The 25,995-nt window shown below is 49.2% G+C and overlaps 1 protein-coding gene across 5 annotated transcripts in view; it reads right to left on the bottom strand.

The window, feature by feature from the left end:
* The window catches only part of LOC138583269 (zinc finger protein 75A-like), a 257,686-nt gene that overhangs the window by 176,549 nt on the left and 55,142 nt on the right, over window positions 1-25,995 (bottom strand). For 4 of the 5 annotated variants that reach the window (XM_069655355.1, XM_069655358.1, XM_069655356.1 and 1 more), the window contains exon 3: window positions 1,251-1,361. The exons of the other annotated variant lie outside the window; for it this stretch is intronic. In XM_069655355.1, coding sequence (XP_069511456.1) covers window positions 1,251-1,361 — 111 coding nt within the window. The remainder of the gene's footprint in view (window positions 1-1,250; window positions 1,362-25,995) is intronic. 5 annotated transcript variants of the gene reach the window in all.

Raw genomic sequence — 25,995 nt, 5'->3', positions numbered from 1 at the left:
AAAATGGAGGCCCCTGTAGAGACCCCAGAATCAGGCATAGAAGTAAGAGGGACTATAATCTTCCTCTGGGATGGAAGGTTGAAGGAAGAGGGGTGAGTGGGCTGGAAAGCAGAAACAGCCCACGGCCTAGACCATCCAAAACCATGGCAAAACCATCCAATTAAAAGTCTAGAATTCTGGGGGATCATATCACAGTGGATCCAAACTAGTAGACAAGCAGCATGATGGAAACAATATTCATTTATTGGACTGGGCCTTGGGCATTCCAGTTAATCTAGACATCTGGATGGCTTCTACAACTTTCAAAAGACACACCCAGCTGTTGGAATCCTTGCTTTTCTAGTTCCAAAAGGTCCTGGACCAGTAGATGGGAAGCCAGGAGTTCTAGTGGAAGCCTAAGCAAGTGGCATATCAGATCGAAGGCACTTCTTAAGAGACACAATGCCACTGAAGATGGAAATACCCTGCTCAAGTGATTGTCCTTCCTATCCTTTTTGAGACTGGAATCATAACTTCGTATTGTTCTTAAAACAGATTCTTAAGACAGATTCCAGTGTTCGGCATTATGGAATTACGGGAATTACGTGAATATAGATTGCTTTGAGTTCTGATATGCGTGATTCCGCCCAGGTATACATTTGATCTCCTTCCGCTGCAATGTTAGGGCAGTGTCCCTTGTACTTCAAATAGGAGCCATAAGAAGAGGCGAGTGGATAACAAAATCCAAGCCTTTCAATTATGTTTGTACCAACTGGAGGCTAAACCTGAAATATGAGGTAGTAGAGGATGGAGGCAGTGGCGTCGCCAGGAATCAAATTTAGGAGGGGCACAGAGGGGGCCAAAGACAAAAGTAGGGGGGGCACAGACAAGTGTAGGGGGAGAACATGGTCACTGCTCATCTTAGGTGGGGGGGCACAAAGGGGGCACAGGGTTTCACAGGGGGCACTGCCCCCCCCAGGCCACCCCCTAGCGACGCCACTGGATGGAGGGGACTAACGATAATGCCTGATAATTTATTTGATGATCATTTATTTTCACTTATAGTGGATTTGACACCTCAAATTTGGTTATAACACTGAAGTAACGGCCATAGGGTTTCAGTGTTATTTGTCGGAGAAGGAGGAATATGGGGAGATGTTATGGAGGCCTCCAAAGGTCAGACACTGCACCTTTCCAATCCAACTAGAGCTGCATGTAAAAGAATCAAGCTCTACTATTCCTCTAAGAGCTCATGTGCACGGTTTACTTACGTGTTGGTTGGTTGCTAGTGCATCTCATCTCAGGGTTCAGGTGGTCTATGAAACACTGCTCATCCATTCCTTTAGCTCTTAATGAAAAGATAGAGCTAGCTATCAGAGGACCTGTTATAAAAGAAAAGAATCAATGATCATTTTGCAGCTCCTTGCATGGTTTTCAAACCTATCTCTTTTGTCAACATCCCTGTCCGATCCTGTACGCTACGAATGATGTGATCATGAAGCTTTAACACATTACAGTAAGTAAGCAAGTGCTGGGAACCATCACATCCCCGATTCCACTTATGAAATATCTTATACTCCTACGTCCCGTCCCCTTTCCTCCATACTTATGGGACAGTGCTCCGTCCTGTGGGATGGGACCGGAGCACTTTGTAAAAAGCCTCACAATTTTCAAAAATGTGTCCATCCTCTTTACGCAGGGTACCGCACGCAGCCGTAGCCCCGCCCTCCTTAGCTCCGCCCAGCGCATCGCCCATCAGTCCTTTTCTCTGCTCGATCGGGACTGGACGCAATTGCATCTTCGGAAGATTTTTTTCCTTCCAGTGTCGTCCTCTCCTGCTCCGGCTTAGTGGTCACGTGGTAGTCCGTCTATGCCGGTTCAGTTAGATTTTCCTACTCGTTTATCCAGTCAGCGGCGCTTCGCTAGTGCGGATCCCATCCTCTTTGTTTAGATTGTTTGGGGCCGGACCACTGGTGGGATTTGTGTTTTTACTGCAACTCCCTTTCAGTCCGGGCACTTCAACGTCGTTTGGAGCGGTGGTAGGAGCTGTTTCGGCGCACTCCCCCTTCGCATTTTCAAGCTTTCATCGACGAGACGAAGAAACGCCTGGTGAGTTCTTACTTCTTCGAGCACCCCGGCCGAGGTCCTTCTGTTGAAGGCTATTCTGGCTGATAGCATGTCTCAAAAACTTTCTAGGCCACGCAGAAATGGCTCGGCCGAGGTTCCTTGTATTAAGGCTCAGATGAAGACACCTGACCCGCCTGTTGAGACCCCTGCCTCCTCAGGTGCTGACAAAACGGCGGCCGCTCCCGCCAAGTGTACGGTGGCCATTTTGGATACCTTCCTTACAACTATGCCATCAACTCTGGGTGAGGGGAGTGTTTTTTCAGGTGAACATCGGTTTTCTTGTGCACATCCTTTTCGTCCAGTTTTTGACTGGAACGCTCAGATGCCCCTACCGCACAATGTCTCACTCCCTGCGGCCTCGGCGCCCTTGATTTATGTGGACACCAGTGGGGAAGGGCCCTCTTGGCACCCCTCTCCCTTGCGTCCCTGGAATTACTCTGCTCATGAAAGGCCTCCTCCAGTCGTGCCTAAATCGTTGGCGGAGGATGTCTTTTTCGTCAAATTTCAAAGGCTAATGCATACCAACCCCATGAAGGAGTACTTTCGAGGGTTGTTTAGGGAGATATGCCCACCTGCGCCGACGATCCCAGCTGTAGCACCTCTGGTTCCGCCGCCGGTGCCGCCTTTACCGGCCTGGTCTCCCCCAACTCTTCCTCCCTTACGCCTGTTGTCCCCAGTGGACAAGTCTACAGTGGTGCCTGATGCGACTCATCCTGGTCAGGATTTGTTGGACAACGCACAAGGGGATCAGGACAGCGAAGACCAGCCCCCCTCTGTCAGAGCCTTTCACGACTGGGTGCTGGACATGTGACTTTTGGATGTTCCAGTACCCGAGGCACCCGGTCTGCAGGCGAGGGGATTCACCTTGTCTCCTTCGGAGCGTACCGGCTTGTTCTTGCAGAAGGATGTTTTGGCCGAGGTCCGTAAAGTTTGGGAAAAACCACACTCTGGACTGTTTGTTAACAAGAAGATTGACGCACTTTAAAGACTCCATTCTTCGGAAGAGGTGGCTCTAGCGGTGTGTCCGCCCCCCTGCTCCACGGTAGTGGCTGCTGCCACCTTACAATCCAGACCTGCTGCATCGTCTTCCACAACGGCTACACAGGTTCTGGCCAAAGAGGACAAGCTTCTTGACACCTTGGGGAGGAAGATTTTAGTTAATTCAGCCCTGCATTTACGTCAAACGAATTCAGAACTGGTGTTAGCGGGGGCGAATATGAAAATATGGAAAGGTCTGTTGGAATTTGAGGAATTTATTCCCACTGAAAAGCTAGAGGATGTCAGAGCGGGATTGTCAGATGCTAGGGTCCTGGCGCAGGATATGCTGGAGGCCGCGGCGCATCATGTCGACACCTCGGCCCGGGGTCTCATGCTTGGCGTGGCCACCTCTCATCAGGCTTGGCTGCACGGCACCAAGTTCTCTAAGGAGGTACAGGATAAGGTTTTGGACCTACCGGCAGCAACAGAGCTGGTTTTTTGACCGTTCCTCAGCCTCCTCTTCAGGTTCAGGTGGCGCTGCGACCGAAAAACCAGCTAAATTAAGTTTCTCTGCGCTCGCACGAGACACTAGTGGTAGGACGCATTACATCTCATTGGGAGGCGTGGCAGACCATCACGGGGACCGGTGGGTCTTGTCAGTCGCTCGGGTGGGCTTCCGCTTACTTCTTCCCCACCCATCAATCCTCCCTTCCAGCAGTCGGGGTCGCCCTCCCTCAGGGCCGAGATTCAGAAGTTACTGGATCTCAGGGCGGTGGAACCTGTTCCCCTAGAGTAGCGAGGGGAGGGCTTCTATTGCTGGCTGTTTACGGTGCCCAAACCCAACCAGGCTGGCCTTCGCACCATCCTAGACCTGTCCCAGTTCAATCTCTCTCTACCCCAAGAGAAATTCAAGATGATCACGCCCGGTCAAATAAAATCCTCCTTACAGAAGGACGATTGGCTCAGCGTGGTGGACCTCCAGGATGTGTATATTCATATCCTGATCTGGAATCCGCATCGGAGATACCTACGATTTTCTGTGGGGGAGGTGCACTTCCAGTACTGAGTGCTCCCTTTTGGCCTCAGCTCGGCACTGCGTGTCTTTATGAAGATGATTTTGGTTATCACAGCTTATCTTTGGCTTCAGGGTATCCATGTGTATCCGTATTTGGGCGATTGGCTGCTATGCAGTCCTTGTCTGCTAAAAGCCACAAGCAACCTTCAGTCTCTCCTCCAGCTCCTGTTCCACCTTGGGCTGTCGGTGAACTGGCGGAAATCCTCCAGGATGGTCTCTCAGGACCTGATTTTCCTGGGTTTTCGTTGGAACACGATCGACTGCAGACTATAGCTGACAGGGGTCAGAATGGCAGTTCTAGTGGCCACATGTCAGGTCTTTGCACATCCTGCTAGTGACAATCACGACAGACTCTTCCCTTCTGGGGTGGGGTGCGACGTTGGACCTTCAAGTTTCCGATCTCTGGTCGCCCCAAGACAAGCTCCTCCATATAAATCACCTGGAGCTCCTGGCGATCTTCCTGGTGCTCAAGGCGTTCAGGCCGGTCATTGTCAACGAGGTGGTTCGTGTCCGCACGGACAATGTGGTGTCCATGTTTTACATCAACAAGCAGGGTGGGTACCAAGTCCCCTCCTCTTGTGGATCTTGCCATTAAGATTGGGAATGGGCGGTTCAGCATGGCATCTGGCTGGTGGCAGTACACATCCCGGGCCCGCTGAATGTTACTGCAGATGCCCTCAGCTGACGAACGATGGTCAGCTACGAGTGGGAATTGAAAGTGGAGGTCCTCTAACATGTCTTCCTGTGTTGGGGCACTCCAGAAGTGGACCTCTTTGCAACATCGGCAAACAGGAAACTTCCTCTGTATGCCTCCAGAAACAGGCTGGGAGATGCTCTTGAGATTCCCTGGCACGACATGAGGGCCTATGCTTTTCCGCCTCTGCCTCCGATTCATCGGACGATTTGCAAACTGAGGAACACAGTGAACTGTTCTCTTCTGCTCATAGTTACGTGGTGGCCGGCCAGGTTCTGGTTTTCAGAGCTTTAACATCTGTCGGTGTGTGCACCGATCAGGCTTCCGTTGGTTCCCGACCTGCTTCACCAAAGAGATCGGCAGCTGCGGCACCCCTCCCCACAATCGTTCAGCTTGGCAGCATGGTGCCTGAGTTCAGATCTTTAGAACATCTCAACCTGTCTGCTGATAACATGCGCGTTATTCAGGCAGCTAGGAAGCCCTCAACGAGATCTCAATACAGGAGCAAGTGGCTTTGTTTCTGTCACTCGTGCTTAGCCAAACATCTGGACCCCAGGGTGGCTACGATCGACACAGTGCTGTCCTTCATCTCTCATCTAGCAGGGTCGGGCATTCATGTCCTGTCATGCAGGACTCATCTTTCGGCTGTTGCCACCTACTTATCCACGGACCAGTGCTCTTTTTCACTATCAAATCCAGTGATTAAAAGGCACTTTGCGGGTCTAATGCGTCTTTACCCTCCTGTTCGCAAACTGCATCCGACGTGGGATCTGAACATGGTCCTTACGGCCTTGTGCCATAAGCCTTTTGAGCCAATGGCTACGGTAGATCTTAAGCACCTTTCGTGGAAAGTGTTCTTGGTCGCCGTGAGTTCGGCAAGACGTGTGAGTGAGCTCAAGGCTTTGTCAGTGAAGCATCCCCTCTTGGTTTTCCACAAGGATAAGGTTGTCCTGAGGCCGAATCATTCTTTCCTTCCAAAAGTGGTCTCTGATTTTCATCTCAATCAGTCAATCTCCTTGCCCCTCTTCTTCCCAAACCCGGCTTCGGAAGCCAAGAGGGTTTTGCATTGCCTGGATGTTAAAAGAGCTCTTAAGATATATCTGGACAGAACATCTGAATTTCGGAGTTCTTCTCAACTAATGGTGACTTTTGGTAATCCGCAGGGTAAACAGGCCTCCAAAGCGACTATCTCCAGATGGATTACTGCCTGTATTATGGAGTCTTACACTGTTCAGAATCTCCAACCTCCTAAAGGGATTCATGCACATCTGGTACGGGGCAAGGCAGCTGCTGTTGCCTTTCAAAAGTATGTCCCCTGGGAGACCATTGTGAAAGCCGGCTACCTGGGCCTCTCAATCAGCTTTTTGTACACACTACTCTTTGGACCTGAGCTCCAGATCTGATGCTCAGTTTGGCCAGGCTGTGCTAAAAAAAACTTTTTCAGCAGGGGGTTTCCATCCACCCGTAGTTCCTGTGAGGAGTGCTTGGGAATCTCCCATAAGTATGGAGGAAAGGGGATGGGACGTAGGAGTATAATAAGGTTACTCACCGTAGTGACCACCTTACTCTTAGTCCATAGTCCCCTTTCCTCCATACCCCGCCCGCCCTCCCCTCTAATAAGGTTCCTCTATTATTGCTTAAAGGTCTCTGACCTGGCGATAGAAAAGGACTGATGGGCGATGCGCTGGGCGGAGCTATTGAGGGCAGGGTTACAGCCACATGCGGTACCCCGCGTAAAAAGAGAGGATGGACAAATCTTTGAAAAATGTAATGCCTTTTAGAAAATGCTTCGGTCCCGTCCCACAGGACAGAGGAATGGCCCATAAGTATGGATGAAAGGGTACTATGGACTAGGAGTAAGGTGGTCACTACGGTTGAGTAACCTTATTATTCGTTTCCCCCCACCCATTAATAATAATGATTAATAAAGTCTCCACAGCTTAACTGATACATGGATTCGGACAAGGCTGCCTAATTCCACCACCCCCCAGCCCCCCAAAAACTATGCCAATGAGCACCCATTATTTTAAACAATATTCTGTTCATATTATTATTATGATGCATATAACAACAATTCTGAATATTCACCAATGGCTTTGTAGCCACTGGAACTGCTGAAAGTAGTCCTGACATCACAGAGCGCAGAAGTTTGGTCACCCCTGGGACAAATAATGTTCTTTTCCTTTTGTCATTTCTCCTTTTAGTGGTTTTCAAATTTACATTTTATGTGATTTTTTTGTGATGTAATGGGAAACTAAACAAAAAACCTAAATGAATGAGCATTGTCTCTCTGTGGGACAGAACATTGCCAACTACTTTAATTGTTGGATAGATTAAATGCTCAGGGCCTGTTCAAATACTCTTCCCAGCCTTATGCCTTTGGGGAAGGAATGAAGACCACTGCAGAGACAGGTCAAAGTAGCCTGGGAAGGGCTGTTGATGCAGAAACAAATTGGTGCTGCATTCGTTCACTCATGGCTTGCAAAATCACAGGAATTAGAAAGGTGGTTAATTCACATAATAAAATGAAAATAAAAGACTAAACAAAATTGAGAACTGGCAGTCATGTTTACTCTCAGTTGTCATGGCTGCTCCTTTTCAGTGCTTTCCTGTACCCATAGTTTAACAAGTTACCTACCCCTGGTAACGTTCTTTTGAATGGATGTTCCTCCAACGTAGTGCTCATCTTTGACATGTAGTATCCACAGCTTGGCTGCTTCAGGCATTTTTTGGTAGAGGGCACCATGGGTCGATGTCCCGCAAAGGCCCCCCGTCGAGGGTGATGTCATCGGACGTCATAAGTAGCACGCACGCCGCCCGTTGCCTCAGTTCTGATTTTTCCCCTTTCTCGTGTAGCAGCAGGCCACAAAACGGGCCTGACCATTCTCAAACTTGATGGAACAAAACCTGTAATAGCATGGGAACCTCTACAGAGGGGTAGGGTGGGAGGGCAATGAGTAATACGTTGGAACATCCAATCTAAAGAACGTTAGCAGGGGTAAGTAACTTGTTCTTCGAATTGGATTGTGTCCTCCAATGTATTCCTCATCTTTGACAGACTCCCAGAGCATTATCCAGGTTTGGAGGAGGGTGAAGAATTGTGTACAGTAGAAATTAAAGGGAAGAGTAAAGCACTTCCTTACCAAAAGACACATCCTGAGCATGGGATGTATCCAGGGAATAATGCTTAGTAAACGTGCGCCGCATCACAGATGGACAACCCTTTGTAGGGCTGTCGACGTAGCCATGCCTCTGGTGGAATGAGCGTGCAAGCCCTCAGGAGGGTCCTTGCCCACCAATCTATAGCATTCAGAAATAGTGAGGATGATCCACCTAAACAGGGTCTGTTTAGAAACAGCCTGGCCTAGCTTGTGCCCTGCATACCCCACAAAGATCTGGTTGTCCACTCTCACCTTGGACATTCTGGAAATATAAAAGCTTAATGCTCTGTTAGGCTCTGAAGCCTTTGCTCATCCTTACTAGGATGGAGAGGAGGATAGAAGGCAGGTAGCACCATTTTCTGACTTAAGTGAAAGTCCAAAACTACCTTAGGAAGGAAGGTCTGACTCAACACAACCCCTGTCCTTGTGGAATACAGTAAAGGGTGAATTAGAAGAAAGTGCCTGTTATTCCCCCACTCTACTTGCAGATGTAATAGCTACCAATAGAACAGTCTTAAAGGTCAACAACCTTAACAGACATGAGTGCAATGGTTCAAATGGAGCACCCATCAGAAACTTTAAAACCAAATTAAGGTCCCAAACCGGAACCTGAAACGGTGATGGCCGGAACACATTTGTGAGCGCTTTAGAAACTGAGTAACCAGTGGAATCTTAAAATAAGAGCATTCTTCGGATGAGCGCTTAAAGATTGAGAGCGCTGCTAGGTAACCTGTAATGGTTTCCACCTGAAGACCCTTGTGTGCTAAAGAAAGCAAAAAGGATAGAACATCCGGGGTTGAACATTGAAAAGGATGAATATTCTTTTCCTGCCAGTCGCAGAACTTATTCCAACTGCAACAGTACAGGGACTTTGCTGCTGGCCGCCTGGCCGAAAGCAACACCTCCATCACATTTTCCGGGAGGTCCCAATCCTTGAATCTCAACCTTTCAGTAACCATGTGTGAAGGTTGAGAGTCCTGACCTCTGCATGGAGAACCCGACCCTCCACTCGCGAGAGAAGATCCTCCCTTTGGGGTATACGTATCGGAGGACAGATGGACATATCTAGAAGGTCCAGGGATCACAATCTCCTGGCCCAATCCGGAGCAATGAGGATCATGGGGGTCCCGAACAGCCTCAACCTCCTGAGACCTTTAGGGATGACGGGGACAGGAGGAAATGTAGCGAGAATTCCCAGTCCACCACAAACGCGTCTCTTAGAGCTCCCCTCAGAGGAAATTCCCTTGAGAAGTACCGCTCGCACCTCCGGTTGGCACCGGTCGTGAACAGATCCATGTGAGGGGTTCCCCAAAGGGCGAAGATCTCCCTACGGACTTCCTGAGCTATGTCCCACTCATGGGAGACTGCGCTCTGCCTGCTCAGAGCATCCGCCGCCACATTCTACTCTCCGGATAGGTGTGCCGGCGCAATGGAGTTTCTCTCTGGAATTGCCTAGTACCAGAGCTGCATTACCTCTATGCACAGAGACAGTGAGCCTACGCCTCCTCTCTTGTTGAGGTAATGCATGGCCACTCATTATCAGGACATTCTTTCCCCGTACAGATGGCAGGAAAGCCTGCACTGCTAGCCTGATTGCTTGCAGCTCTAAAAGATTGATGTGTAGTCTGGACTCTGATGGAGACCAACGACTGCTGATGGGCAAATCTTTGGCGTGAGCTCCCCACCCTGTGAGGGAAGCATCCTGTCACTACAGTCATCTTCAGCCATGGTTGCCAAAAAGGTTCTCCCTTCATATGATTTTCCTCACAGGCCCACCACAGGAGATCCTGTGAGACCCTGACCGGAGTCCTGAGAGCCCATTGAAGGGATTTCATTCTCAGACGGGCCTCTGGCACCAGAAATATGCAGGATGCCATGAGGCCGAGCAACCTTAAGAAGTCGAAGGCAGAGGGTGGCGCTGTGGAGCAGCCCAAGATGGCTGCCTAGCCTTTCAGCTCTGTGCGGCCTCAGCACCTATCTGCTCACATCTGCGGTATACGCCACTCTACAGGACCATTGACTGGCTGTGTTGCTTCCACCACTGCACTGCGCACTTTCTGCAAATTTGGTCTTGATCCGACCTCCCGGGAACCAGTTGTGGCACCCCCAGCGGTGTCGGGCCTTGTGCTCTCCCCGGCCCCGGCAGTCGCCTGGTTTCCGGCTTCCCCCCGCCTGGCCCGCCTGACTCCTGTGCTCGTCTGTGGCTGTTGAGGCGGCCGGCCCCTGAATCCCGCCTCTCTGAGGAATCACTGCAATTGAGAGGGGGACCCGCTACAGATGCTGTGATCTGCCGCGGACTGCTGGCCGAGCTCTGCGAGAGGCAGGCGGTGCTGTGGCCACTTCCCGCTGTGCCAGCGTTCTGCATGGCCTTCACTAGCACTGAGGACACAGAGGATTCCACAGACCCCGCGGCCGACCAGGTGAGGCGCGGGGAGAAGAACGCACGGCGTTGCCCCCTGACCGCTGCGATTGACTTCGTGGGCCCTTGCCCATTGCTGGCTGCACGGGCCGGGCGCCACTGCCCTCATAATCTATTTCTGCACATATCCGCATCCCTCCCTGGGCCAGAGCCGCTACCTCTACACTGTCTGAGTCCTGCAGACTCCTGGTCAGGTCGGGGGGCCACTTGTCGCGCAAAAGCCTCACTTCATATTGCGGCCCTCAACGCCTGGCCCCTATGCAGAGCGGAGAATGGCTCCTACCCCCCCGTCTGGCGTAATGCAGATACTTCCAGCATAGCCACCATCGGCCCATCTGTCTACTAGCTGCATCCTACGACTGCCCCTGACTGCCGCGGCGTGGCCTGCGCTCTGCACTCCACTCCAACCTAGCCACAGCCATTTCTCTGAGGCCCAAGCAATCCGCTGACGCTGGAACATTAGCTTGACAACCCCCAAACAGGCCGCGACCTGTGGCTGCCTCACCACTACCCATTCCTCCTGTGTGCATGCGCCCCAACCAGACTTCTTTCTCCCGAAGGCGCCGACGGCCCCATTGACGTGGCGGCATCATAGCTAACTGTGCACGGGCCCTCCCCCCCTGGGAACGATCTTACCGCCTCCGGTGCTTCCCCATGTGAGCCGCCGGGGACCAGAGCGCAGGACCACCCAGGCTTGCCCAACCTGTGCTTCACACACTGCTTGTGTGTCTCCTGAGGCCTGCTCCTCGCCACGACCCCCACCTCACTGTGTCCTCTTATCACTTGACCAGCACACACTGGATGTGAGCGGCGCCCCCCGAACCACCCTGCCCCCCCATCATCGGCCCTGGCTACATCCAGTGTGACTGGCTGCAGACCCTTCCTGCACGCCGCGGGCAGTTTGGACACATGAAGATACCACGTGCTCCAGCCATCACAGTACTGGTACTCCGACAGTAATATTCCACAATCTGCAGCGGTCCCCCGGCTGCCATGGGGCGACTTGCATGACAAGCAACACTGCAGCTGGTACTGTCTGCCTCTGCTACGATCTGCACACTTTGCTGGCGCTGAGACATTGATGGGAGGCCTCCGGCCCCATCTAGGCCTACACCCCCCACTGCACCATCCTATCCACCAACACGCATTCACCATACCCGGGCCCACTCTAGCTGCAATGCCGGGCAGATCCAAGGGCACTGCCCAGGGGGGCACCATGGACAAGTTTACTAAAGCGGTCCCCCGGGCTGAGCCGGCCCGTGCGTCATCACAGGACAAACCTGACCTGGACCCTCACCAAGGGGTCGTAACGCCAGATTTCACCTCACTAATGGAATCCATGGCCAAAGATTTCGCCTCCTTCCACGAAAAACTGGATGACATCAACGCAAATGTTGCCTCGCTAAAAACTCAACTAGACCAGGCGGGATCGAGGATCACAGAGGCCGAAAATAGAATGAGGATGGAATTCACTCGCTCCAAGACACTGTGGCCTCCCTATCGCGTGACATGAAGTGTTAAGGCAAAGTGCGACGATTTAGAGTCTTGCTCCCGCAGAAACAACCTGCGCATTATCGGAGTCCCCGAGAATGCCCTCAAGGGGCGGATGGAAGACGCAGTGGAAAAACTACTTAAAGACCTGCTGGATAATCCTGATCTCTCACCATATTTCACAATGGAGCGGGCTCAACAGACCTTATCGCCACGCCCCAGACCTGGCGATATCCCCAGGCCCATCATCGCTAAAATACTCAATTACCGTGACAGAGACCTCATTCTCTGCCTGTCGCGGGAGAAGGGAGACCTGCGATTTGAGGTACACACTATCAGAATTTTCTGAGATTTATCATTGGCGGTGCAGCACGAGAGGCGTCAATTCCTTGGCGTTAAGAAGCTGCTCAGGGAGCGCAACATCCCTTATGCCATCCTGTTCCCAGCACGGCTAAAAATCACTCATAATGGCAAGCTAGATTTCTTCACTGTCCCAGACGAAGCGGTGAAGTTCATCGAGTTACAAATGCCGCTTCATGGGCCGAGAGACGACCGCGCCAATGACAGCTAATCACAAGCAGCACGGCCCACAGTGATATATTACGCCCACTGATCCTTGCCTTAAGATGTGTTGATGGCAACCTCACTATGTCCACTCAGCATTATGGCCTCCTATCATATGCACTTGGGCTGCAGACTGGCTCCTAAACGTTATACACCGCCTTTTCCCCCTCTTGGTTCTCGGAGCTAGCCTTGTGTCCTACCCTTTCCTGCAATGTCGACCAACCAGAGTGAACTCTCTGGCTCCAGAGGCTGTTTGCAATAACCGTTTACTGCAGCAACACATTCGGGACAGCACATGCTGCCCAGCACCAAGCTTAAAATGCCGGCCGCACGGCACCAGCGCCCCCCGTTGCAGTTGCAATGTTTGGTTTCGATTTCATTTTGTTCTTCCTAATGACTGGCCTCTGTTGGGCTGGGTTGTGGGCCTATCCACGTTGGACCTGGCCCTCCGACCTTCACCTCCCGGTTGGAGCAGGCCCAAAGGGCGGCATTTGTGTTTTGGGGTGGGTGGACTGCAGTGCATGTTGGGGTTGGGCAGTGAGGGTGGGGGGTGGCACAGTTGGGGCTGGAGTAATAGTAAAAGACATGGCAGAGAGTTACATGACTTCAACTCAATATAACTGTACAAACGGCGAATGCAAACTGTGGAAAGGTAATGAATACTACTGCAGGGATGTCCCATAATGTGACACTATGGCCCTTAACATCATGACATGGAATATTCGTGGTCTGAGTAACTTCACTAAGGCCCGCAGGATAACTGCCTATGCCCAGAGGCATGGCATTAAGATTCTCTTTCTTCAAGAAACTCATGCCTTGGGGCGCCTAGCGACATACCTCGCCCCGACATGGGGCAACAATAGATACTATACGAAGTACTCAACTCAGTCCAGGGGGGTCCTGACTAATCCATAAATCAGTCCAGTTCTCATTGCGCACCAGTCACATTGACCCCGAGGGCAGATATGTAATACTTCACTGCTCACTTGTCAATATGGAATGCCTCGTTGTGAATACATATGCCCCTAACTTTGATGCCCCAGAGTTTTTTGATGCCATCACCACCACGCTTCTGAAGTATATTGGTATTCCCATCATATGGGGCGGAGACATGAACTTAATTCTGGACAACGAGCTGGACAGATCTGGGGCGGCCCGCAGAGCCTCATCACGCGCGGCCCATAGATTACACGCACACATGGACACACTAGGTCTCAAAGATGTATGGAGAGCTCTCAACCAACAGGCTAGAGAGTACACCTTCTACTCATCGGTACATGATAGCCTCTCCAGGATAGATCTTTTTCTCATATCAGACTGCATGGTGGGCAGGGCCACAGAAACCAAGCTATTGCCGCGCACACTATCGGATCACTCACCGGTAACACTTCGTATAACACTAGGACAGGACCAGCCTCCCCGATCCTCCTGGAGATTTAAGTCAGAGGCCCTCCAAGACATAGTTTTCAGAGCTGATATCCTAGCTGACATTAACACCTTCTTTGAATGCAACAACAGGCAAGACACCTCCGATGGGGTACGTTGGGAGGCATTCAAGGTCTTCATCAGGGGGATGTGCATCTCTAGAGAAGCTGGAGTCCTCAAAGTCATAAAAAATAGCTTGCAGCAATCGGAAGCGAAGCTAAGAGCCTGAGGAGTATGCCTCTGCCCCTTCCCCGAGCACACTGGCACAGATCACAGCAGAATTGGAAACATTCGAGACTCATGCCCAGAGGGAAGTTCAATACTATGCCCGTCCTGTAGCAGCCAGGAAATATGGTGAGGGAGACAGACCGGGTAGGGCACTGTCCAGACTGGTCCGCGCAGAGGGGGGCAGGACTCGCATTGACTATGTCAAAGACACAGGTGGCGCCCTGTGCTGGTCCGACCAAGACATCCTCGAGACATTCACCGTGTTCTACACGACCCTGTATGGCCCCCAGCAAGAACGCAGCCCACAAGACACGGACATCCTGCTAGACCAAATCCCCATGACCCTCCTCTCCTGCGCGACTAGCGACCAACTTGAGGCTCCATTCACCCTCGACGAGATAACCACAGTCATCTCGAACTGCCCTAAGGGCAAGGCACCAGGCCCGGACGGCTTCACTTCAGAGTTTTATATCGGGAGCATGTAGCCATCCTGGCACCCAGACTCCTGGAGGTGTGGCACAAGTCACTAAGGTTGAACACCCTACCCCAATCCATGCGCGAAGCGCTTAGAATTGTGCCACCCAAGCCGGGCAAACCGCTGGACGAATGCGGCTCCTACAGACCCCTTTCCCTAATCAACACTGACCCGAAAATATTTGCTAAGATTATTGCTAATAGATTCCTCTCCATTATGACCCACTTAGTTCACCCCGACCAGAGTGGTTTCGTACCCGGCAGATCCACCACCCTCAATATCCGTCGCTTGTCCAGAATTGACCCCAATGCAAACGCCGTGGCAGTCACTCTCGATGTCCAGAAGGCATTCGGCATGGTGTCGAGGCAATATATGTGGGCGGTGCTTCACAAAATGGGAATTGGCCCATGCATGATATTGTATATCAAACTGCTCTATACAAACCCCGTGGCCAGAGTCCTAGTCAACTCCAGGGCCTCGGCCCCTTTCGCTCTCCATAGAGGTACCCGCCAGGGCTGTCCGTTCTCCCAGATACTCTTTGCGCTTGCTATTGAACCCATCGCTGACAGCGTTAGGGACAAACACACACGCAAAGGTAACGTCTTCGGGACACCCGCAAGATCATTTCACTATATGCCGACGATGTGCTTCTCTATATCAGAGACCCGGCTGCCCACCTGGACCCGATATTATGGGACATAACTAAAATTGGCACTTTCTCAGGCTTTTCCATAAATTATACTAAATATGAAATCTTCCCGCTCACGCCGACCACTACACAGCCGCCCTGTGAATTCCCCCTCCGCTGGTCACCGAAGGGCATCAGATACCTCGGGGTGCAGGTGTTCCTCACTAAAGCCTCACTTTTGTCCAACAACTACTTGGCTGTGGCGCAGCTTGCAGAGGCCCAAATGTTGAAATAGCGCAGTCTCCCGCTCTCCTTGTCTGGTAGACTGTCTCTAATCAAAATGATAACTGTCCCTAGATTGCTGTACGTCTTTGCTAATGTGCCGATTTGGCCCGGAAAGCGATACTTCAGGAATCTGCACACTGCATGCGCTCAATTTTTGTGGCACTCTGGCGCGGTTCGTAAGAAATGGCAGCATATGACTCTCTCTTATGAGAATGGGGGCTTCACCGCCCCGACTTCGCTAAATACTGGACAGCCGCGTAGGCCCAACACGCCACATACTGGTACACGTTCACCGACCCTCCCCCGCAGGTGAAGCTCGAGAAACTAGCATGCGAAGAAGTCAACATCCCCTCTCATACTCCACCACACATTTCATACCGATGCCCGGTCGACCCCGTAGCGGCTAAAACCATGGCTTGGAAACGAATACTACAGACACAACCCGGCCACCACCCGTACTACAAATGGCTGCCCATCTGGCAGTTCCCAGGCCTTAGCCCTACACATGATAAACTCCTAATGAAACACTAGCACGATTTGGGCTACCGAGCCCTGAGCGACTTCTACCCTGAAGGGAAGTTTATCACCCCGAAGAGATGGCATCCCGGTCAATCCGGCACTGCGCTGGAACTACTACAATACTTCAGGTTGAGAGCGGTGTTCCGAGTCTGGTGGCCCTCATACCCCGATGAGCCCACAAACTCGCCGGAGATTCACTATATATCCAATTCAGCCGGGGCTAGAGGGATAGTGTCCTCACTGTACAAAATGCTGATGGCCAACCCTAAAGATGTGCTACTTACGGCACGTGATACGTGGAGCGATGAGCTGGGTCTCCCCATCACTGACACAATGTGGAAGAAAATGTGCATACACACCCGAACCACCTCTCTAAATGCCAGACATAGGTGTATACAATATAAGCTCCTGAACAGATTATACTACACACTGCACAGATTGGACAGGTTCGCACATACCCAGACTCGCACCTGCCCTAGATGTAAATAATATACGCCATAATAGACGCTCTCTCAGAAATTACAGCGTCCCACATCCCTCCAGAACCATTAGCTGTACTGTTCGGCCTGTGGGATAACCCTGAATTGAGGAAAGTGTCCAGGTTTCTGAATGTTGCCACCATAGTAGCCAAAAAATGCATATTACAATGTTGGAAGCGCAGATCCCCCCCTTCGTTTGAGACATGGTTAAGGGCCCTCACCTGGACTCAAACGTACGAGGAGGACTACATCAATACCCTCCCGATGACCCCTCGACCCAAGAATATATGGACGGAATGTTGTACCTATCTGAAGAGCAAGGATGACCTAGAACTACTGTCTTCCCCTCCTCCTGGTGATGTAAACTAGCCCATTGTTGAGCCTCACAGATTTGTATAATTGTATGTCTGCCCTTGCTTGTATTTCCCAGGTATTGCATTACCACCCATGTACCTGCTACCTTTTTTATCTTGTGCATTGCTTTGATTGTCTGTTCTCTCGTCATGCCAATAAAGAAAAGTGAAAAAAAAGAAGTCGAAGGACAAAAGACTCTGGGCACTCTGAAACATGGTTACCATCTGGAGAATATTGTGAGCCCTCACCCTGGGAGGCGAGCACTTCCCCAAGGATGTGTCCAAAACAGCCTTGATGTACTGGGGCTGCTGGGAAGGTCTCATATGGGAATTCTTGAAATTGAGGGAGAAGCCCAGTCTGTGAATGGAGTGGCAGGTAACGCTGAGATGAGCAAAACTTGTGCGGGAGAACTCGCCCTTATCAGCCAATCGTCCAGATAGGGGTAGATGTGAATTCCCCCCCTCTCCTGAGATGCACTGCGACAACCATCATCAGTTTGGTGAATACCCTTGGGCGGAAGTCAATCCCAATGGCAGGACTCGAAACTGATAGTGCGAGCCACCAAGGGCAAACCTCAAGTATTTCCTGTGCTGGAGATGGATCGGCACATGAAAATGAGCATCCTGAAGGTCCAATAACACCAACCAATCCTGAAGTTGGAGGGCCTGAAAGATCTGCGAAAGTTGTCCTTCCTGATGAACTTGTTCAAATTTCTCAAGTCCAAGATGGGTTTCAGTCCCCAGTCCTTTTTGGGGACCAAAAAATAAGGGGGGGTACCTTCCCTTATTCCTCTCCACTACAGGCACTGGTTCTATAGCGCCTTTCTCTAGCAGGGTTAATATTTACTGCACAAGGAGCGGATCTGGAATCCTCAAAGAGTGTACTCCCGGTGGATTGGTGTGAGGCTTCTGTAGAAAAGGAAGGCAGTACCTGTGGGCTATTGTTGCCAGATCCCAAGCATCCGAAGTAATGGCTCGCCATTCTTCTAGATGCTGAGACAGCCTGCCCCCCACAGGTGAGCTGTGACAAAAGGCCTCAGAGCGGTTTTGAAGCAGCGGTATCAGAGCCCGATGGCAAAGAGGCTGCTGCTTCAGCGTGCTTTGCACCTCGACCATGTCCACCATAAGAAAACTTAAGTTGGCCTTGTTGACTGGCCATTCCTCTCACCCTTCCAAATGAGAAGTATTAGCGAAAAGATGAAAAGATCTACCCCTACACTGCTGTCTGCTAGGACAAAAAGGTTGAGGCTGCCGAACAGCGGTGCCCAAACACGTGTGGCTGCTTTAGAGGTCTGCAGCTTCTCAAGGCTCTTGTTAGCCTTGTTGCCAAAAAGTGAGACCCGTCAAATGGTATGTTCAGAAGTCTAGCCTGCACATCCGGTGCAAAACCCGACTTATGCAACCACGCAAATCTATGTATCACAGTGCTTGTAGCAATGGACCTGCTGACACTGTCTGCAACATCCAATCCAAACTGTAGGGATTCACACATGGCTTCCTTTCCGTCCTTCACAATAGCCAGGTAGACCTCCCTTTCTTCCCCTTCAGGAATATGCTCAGCCGCCATAAATCTTGCCAAGGCACAAGCAGAGTTGGCCGATTTCAATGCCATACTGCCAGCCGTAAATAGCTTGCACGCCCATCCATGCGCTTATCGTCCCTATCTGTAGGGCTGGTAGGGTACGCAGTCTGTTTTGAGGTAGCCGTGGCTGCCTGGACCACCAGGCTCTCAGGAGTAGGGTGAGAGGACAGATAGCCGGGGTCTCAACTGGAGGGGCAGTATTTTCTTGTCAGAGACTTATTCACTGCTGGATTGGTCTCCAGGATTTCCCAATTTCTGGGCACCCTGTTCTGCAGAGAAACATGAAATGGCAATATTGGATCCGTAGGGGGACCCTGATCCAAAATGTCAGTGAGATCATCCTGATCAAAAATGGAGTGGAGGGACTTAAAGTCTTTGGCTTAGGAGTACACCTTTTCTCAGGTATAGCAGCCAGAGGATTCAAAGCGTTGACTTCGATACCACCCTTTTTGGAGGTTCCACTGACAACAGGGGCTGCGCCAGCAAAATAGTCACCGACAACGGCGCCAAAGGCATTGAGGGCTGGACCAGAGTGCAAGACCCCACAGGCAGTATCGACGGCGTGGCGCTGATTGCATCGAAGGCTTTGATGGCTTCAAGGGCATTGACGGTTTGGATGGTTTCGATGGAGACGAAGACCAAGACCTCGCTTCATGTCTCGAACGATCCTTAGATACCTTGTCTGAACAGGGCTTCAAACGCTCCTGATGAGGATCGTGCAGTTTACCCAAGTTCGAAGGCACACGAGTGTCCAGCCGAGACAGTTCCCTGCCGGCTTCAAAGGAATGCGTGGACGGGGCCTTGCCCCGCTTTTCAATAATCTTAAGCATTTCCAGGCGGAAAGCTTCCCACTTAGCTGGCGTCGATTTTTTGGACTGGCAACTCACCGTTTTGGGGGTGCCGCCTGAAGAAGACGAGGAAGGCAACCGGCGGTGCCTTCTCCTAGAGCGCTTCAACGAGGACGAGTGATGGGATCCACTCCTGGCCCGTGAACGCTTAGCCTTCTTCCTCTGAGGGGAGTCTGCTCTCGACTCGTCGGTCGAAAGGACCAGCACGTGGGGCTTGGACACCTTTCCTACCTTGAGCTTCCCCTTTCGTTCCCGCAAGCCCTTTCCAGTCATTGACGGCGTTTGGAGCACGTATCCGTGTCCTGGCCCTCACTGAGGCACCACAGGCAGACTCTAAGCGGATCCGTGATTCACATCTTGGAGCCGCGGTCCCGGCATTTCTTGAATCCGGACTGAGGTATCGGAGTGGAAGACGAAGACATAACAATGAACTTCAACAGCAAACAGGTTTGCGGAAAAATGGAACTGAGGCCACGGGTTCCATGCGTGCTACTTATAACATCCGATGACATCACCCTCGATGGATGCCATTGACGCAGGGCGCCCTCTGCCGAAAAATGAACAAAGCAGCCGAAATGTGGACACTACATGTCAAAGATGAGGAATACGTTGGAGGACAAAATCCATTTGAAATGTTCTATTTTTATTTTGTTTTTTACTAAAGACCAAAAAATACCATGCAACTGTTCATTCAATATATTGGCTAACAGTTGACATTTAAAAAAACAAGTGGAGCATTGGATGAGAGGTTCCATGCCAGCTCGCAAGGTTGCTCCTTTTTGTCAAAATAGAATGTCTGATTCTCTTCACTACCAATCTGCTGGTTTGGAAGAATGTAGAAGTGAATAGATGTGGCTTAGGGGTTTTTAAAACCTTCGACTAGTGTAACTCAGCTCCTGGGTAGAAGACGGGCATAGATTGGTTCCTAGAGAAAGGGGAGTGCTTTAACCAGTGGAAGCGCTGGAGGAGTTAAAGGCAGCAGGCACAAAAAAGAAAAGGAGACAAAAGGAAATGCTGAGTGTCAGTTGTAGGAGTGCGGTTAGGACGAGTGAAGGTGTTTAAAGGTGAAGTACCCCAAAATAATCCAAAAGTAATACAAAAATAGAGTTCATAAATTGTAAGAAAAAAAGCTTTATATTTGCAAATAGGGCTGTGGGAAGCAGGCAGCTCAATGGAACGGAAAACATGCAACAATATTTAAAGCGAGAAACTGAAAAATTAACATGTTCTACAAATGCAACATTAATTCCAATTCCAACATTTCCATTGGCTGATAGTTATCGAGCCCCTAAGGAGCACTATACATAATTTCATAGTCAGCACAAAATGCATAATTTTAATTGGTTGGCACTCAACATGGTGCAATTGATAAAAAAAAGCTCAGTCCTCATTGTACAATGACACCTGAGGCAGCTTGGGATGCGGTATCTCACTCGACTGACCAATCATTTAGTGAGTGGAAATCAGCAAGGTTAAAGCCTTGTTCCATGGATTGCAACACCACAATCCCTTCCCCATAAATGGGCCTCTTGGCTCCCTGCCCCTTACACCTGCTCACTCTGCAACTCCCATCTCGATACATGTTGAAAACTCTGGCAGCAATCACCTTGCTATCTTCTCACAAAAACAGGTCTTATTTCTTCTATTTATGTGTTTTACCAAGGCACTTCTGCACTGCTTTCAGTGGACGCGCTGTGCTCACAACCTAGTTCTGCGAATTGGTAATGCTGCTGGCTGGGCCTTCTTGCATACCGTACAGTGTCCTTCGCAACAATTCGTCATCGTCTGAGAAGGCACCTGCTGCCTCAAGTCTCAGTTCAGGTCCCTGAGAACTTGCACTTGCAACAATTAGCTGAAAACTGTTCTGCATCCCTTTCCATCCAGACCTTGGTTTTGAGCTTTCTGTCCAAGAGCATAAATAAAATTCAATGAAATGACCAAAGCTCAATAATGCAGCCTACTACACTAAAATCGCAAAATATGCAGGCTTTAACAATAGCCTATTCTAACATGGCAGACCTCTTGCTCATTACAACAACTTGTGTAAAGGAGCGTTATAAATGCCATTTCATGACTATACTTAATAAAGCTCCATCTACACATCAAAACTAAACCCAAGCTGCAACCCAAGTTGCATAACATTATTTAATAAGGTAGGTGTGGTGGAAAGAATAAGAAACAATACTTTGCTATATTTGTGTTTTACTACACAACAGACAGCCTAAAAACTAGATCTACCCTAAATACAATATCGCACTACAAAAAGGCACGTGACAGCCATGTCACTATCGGGGGTCAAATACCTTGCTAAAAGAGTTCTCAGCATATACTCGCACACACATTTAGGACATTGGAGTCATTTACACTCCCCCCTTTGGCAAATGGTAACTCCTTTCTAACCCTATCATCTATTGGAACCGATGCCTTACAGGCGCCATGTAAGCGTTCTCCCAGTGATGCGTACTCCTCAGGTGTACAGGTCATAAAACAGCAATCACCATCACCATTACAATCTATCTGATGTTGAGTGTAAATTTCAGGATCTAGAGGGGAGACAAACAGTGTCCCTGGAGGAGCCTTTGGATTTCCTATATGAACCATATGGTGTTCAATCTCACCATTCCACTTATCTGCCTGTGTATCAACATGTCTCGAGAAAAGTGTGGGAGTTAGGTTGGAATTGTTCTGTGTGAGGGGCATCATCAACATTCCCTTAGCCCCAACTCCTCTGCAACAACCCAAAACCATTTGGCAAACAAAGGGCAATAAACACCACAACAAGGATAGGAACTAGCACTTTTACAATCTTACTCAACCAGGTGGGCACCCAAGATCAAAAATGGTAGTATACCAGCCCTCTTCAACCTCCCTGCTGCTTTCTTTCTCCATAGTAGTGTAGAGTATGTGCAGTGAATTGATGGCTTCAGTCAAGCTTCCATTTTCAGCTTCATTTGAGGGCACATATGTGCACCAGGAACATCTGATCTTTGAACACACTCCTCCCATAGCGGTTATCAGGTCAATGACATATCTATTCCACAGGGTGGTCAATCTAACTGGCCAGAGTTCTTCCCTGATAGCATTCAAACCCTGCTCTGTACCATTCGTCAGCTGCAATAGTTCCGAATGGGTTATCTGAATCCATTTGTCAATGGCCGCTGTCTGGATACCTGGTGCAAAGAGTGATGTCATTTTGCGGAAGAGACGGTATCCCATAGGTATTTCTGCTAATCTATCACAGGATTCTTAGGAAAAATAGTCATTACTGTGACATCTTTGCAAGGTTAGGGATCACCTAGTCTACTTGTGGTACAAATCTCAAATAAGCAGATGTTCAGAAAGCGACACAAGATCAGAATGTGGTACTACCAGTGCTGGTAAGGGCAGGCTAATAAGGGAACAAACTCTGGCACAATGTGGTGGGATTTGGGTATATGCCAAGGAGTCAAATGCCCAGTAATGATCCATGAGTGCTGCTGTTCCTCCTCGTAGGTTCGAGAGCTCCATTGTTCTTGTGCACTGTTTGTTTACTCCCACCTTAACACTACCCTTCGATCTGAAACACAAGGAAGATTGTGTAAGTGCCTTTATAATAATGGGGTACTTCTTTTCACACAGCTATGTTAATGTCTGTACATTACTTTCCCAAACGCTAAAGCAAGTCACGTTGATATGCATAGCCACTTCCGAAAATCTCACCAATCCTTCTGCCCTACATCCTATAAGCCCTTCCACCCATTCACCCTCATAAAAAAACAGCACCCCCTATATGTAATCGTGGTCTGGTCCTGCAACAAGGCAGCACATGTCCTCTTTCTTTCATTTTTTACAGGAAAGGGTGTGTTGTGTTGAAAATAACTCCCCTCTCCATGATCCTTCGGTTTCATAATGCAATACAACATCCTTCGTTTCTTCCCTTTCTGCCATTTGTTTAGCTTGATGTCATTATATTCATAAATATCACCCACTGAGCCCCCCCTAACCCTGCATAAAGCCAGGTGAACCAAATAGTGTGCTGGCTGTGAGTTCCGGTGTGCCTGTTGCAAATGGAATTCACGAACAGACATAGCAGGTATCATTTGCCCTCTCTCTTCTCACTGCCTTCATGTGGTTACACCACATGTTATCAGTGTCGGTGTGATGCTCATCCCTAGTGCAGCTCAAGACCATTTCTGAATTCATCTGTTTTGCTCCTGGTCATGGACTTTAACCTTCTTTGATACATATACAACATTAGCGCTATGTGTAGCCAAAATCCATTTATTCCTACGGGTCTCTTCTGCTGTGGATCTGAAAAAAAAGGAGCCTGGTTGCCCAAAAAGAGAAGCCAAGGTTATACAAGTCAATTAGATGTGTGCGGGGGTCAGCAATGCAAGGCGCATGACTGCTTGTAGAGTTCTCAGTATATGACATTTTATTAATACAAGAAAATGCAAAGAAAACCTACCTAAACCTACTCTACCAAAGAGTTCCCTACATAGTCTAGGCTCCAAGGGAAAACCTAGCATATAAAAAAAACTGTCCCTCACACTAAACAACAAAACATAAATCCTTAACATAAATAAATGATTTGGTATAGCCAGTGACTTGGATCGCTTTCCCAGGAATGTCCAAAATCAATCTCTCACGAAGAAAAGTAAAGTCTTGAACCAGTACTTGACAGTTCCAAAAGAAACACAAGTTCATCCAAACAAAAATCCACTGGTAACAGCTCTTTCTCCACAAAGAACACAGCACAAATGGTAATCCTAAATGCCTCCTTCCAGGAGAGACTTGGCAAAGTTCAAAACCAAAGTACCACTTCTGCTTCAACAACTGTCCATCTTTTTGTAACCTATGCAGCGTCTTTGATATAACTTGTCAGGATGCTTCTTCTAAGTGGATTGCTTTCTTTCTGACAACTCCCTTCTGCTAATGGCACTGTGAAAGCAGAGCCCTTTGCTTCATAGTGTACTACTGCTTCAATCATCTTAAATATAATGTTCACTAGCTCTACTGCAATTTGCTACCGAGGATTTATTAGGCAATTTAAAGACAAGACTCTTTGACCACCACAGGCACTCTTCCTTCCTATAACATAAGAAAGGGGCACGCTCTTTGCCTCTTCTGTCTGTTTTACCACCAACACAAGAATCGACCTTGGCTTCTAGACTGCTTCTCTCTCTCAACTTCAACAGTCGCAGCTTTACAGATTGTTGATCAGTTCTTTTAACAAGCACCCAGCTCCCTTCCCCAGCTTTATGTACACCATATTTCCAGCAGTTACCCCAAAGCTTCATTGCCACTCTACCAGCTTTGGATAGCTTTGTCACCCTTGTATCAGAGGGCACTGGATTTGTAGCACTGACAACTTCAAAATATAGGTGGTTAGATCTTAATAGGGCTGGTTTCACGTTAGAATTTGACTACTAGCTTGGATAATGCTTGCTCTTCTCGTTATTTCAGCAACGTCTACAATTACAAAGTACTTGTTCTGGATGTTACAAGATTCAGGTTTCACAAGGGAAACATAATTAGATACACGCAACCACTCTTTGATGGAGAATTTCAACTTTAAAAGAACTAAAGAATGGTGTTCCCTTTTATTCTTACAGAATGCTGTTTTAACATGGATCGGGAATCACAATCATTCATAAGCAACCTTTCCTTGATGTAAGTGTTCTTGTAACAATTCGGGAAAGTCAGCTGCTACCTTTCGAGAGATTACAAACCAGCATTCTACCTCTTAATTGGAGACATGCAACCACTCGGTACATTTATTTAATACAACAATGTAAAATAGAAGACTTATCTTATATGCAAGCACTTGTTAAATGAGCGCATGATACATTTCCTTTATCGTCTAGATTTCCCACAGCAATGAACCTCTTACTTGCTCCTACTTCTACACATGTTTTAATTGAGCTGGTTACAGTTACCGGCAATGGGTTTTCAGTGAATTGGAGTACAGAGCTTCACTCACTAGCTCCAAAAACACTGCGGTTGCAAGCGGCTTCCACTTCGCAACTTTTCTTCCTGCTACTTCCTGCTACTACTACTACTTCAGGCATTCTTGTGACCCACACCCTCTGTAGCTCTGTAGCACGAGTGTATGCGATTCGGCCTCTACCACAAGAGTCTCCTACTTCCCTCAGCTTGCTTTTGCACATGGGTCTCGGGTAGCTGCACAACCTCAGCTCTGCAGTCACAGCTATTATGCACACCTGGGGAAACCATTAACTTTTCCAAGTCTCTCTCAGTGCAGCCACAGCCAGACAGAGTTTGAGCACAGGACCAACTCAGAACCTGCAGGTGAAATCTGCTCTTTCCTAATCCTTGCGCCCCTTAACTAGTGACACTTCCTTGTGAACTGCCAGCCTTGTACTCTTCTCTTACCGCTTCAACTGCCAACCTTCCAGCTCCTGCCCCTTCCTGCTGCAGCCTTTTATGCCTCTCAGGTGGGGCAATGGACTTCAGGCGCAGGTTCTTAATGTTAATTGCTCGACCCTGGCAAAGGCTGTTAGGCCTACTTGCCTGTGCTTTACTTCTGCATGCCTCCTCAGTCCTCCTCTTCGTCACAGTCCCTGAGGTATTCTGCGACCTGTAGTTCATTTGAAGGAAATATGTTTTTCCACCTTCCACACTTTTAAGGGGGTTCCCTTAATATTTTTAGAAGAGGGATTGCGAGGTTAAACCTTTTTAGAGA

The sequence above is a fragment of the Ambystoma mexicanum genome, chromosome 3q (assembly GCF_040938575.1).
Source record: "Ambystoma mexicanum isolate Mex_15411 chromosome 3q, UKY_AmexF1_1, whole genome shotgun sequence".
Lineage (NCBI taxonomy): Eukaryota > Metazoa > Chordata > Amphibia > Caudata > Ambystomatidae > Ambystoma > Ambystoma mexicanum.
Note: the sequence above shows the minus strand (reverse complement) of the source record. Positions and strands in the feature narration are given on the sequence as shown.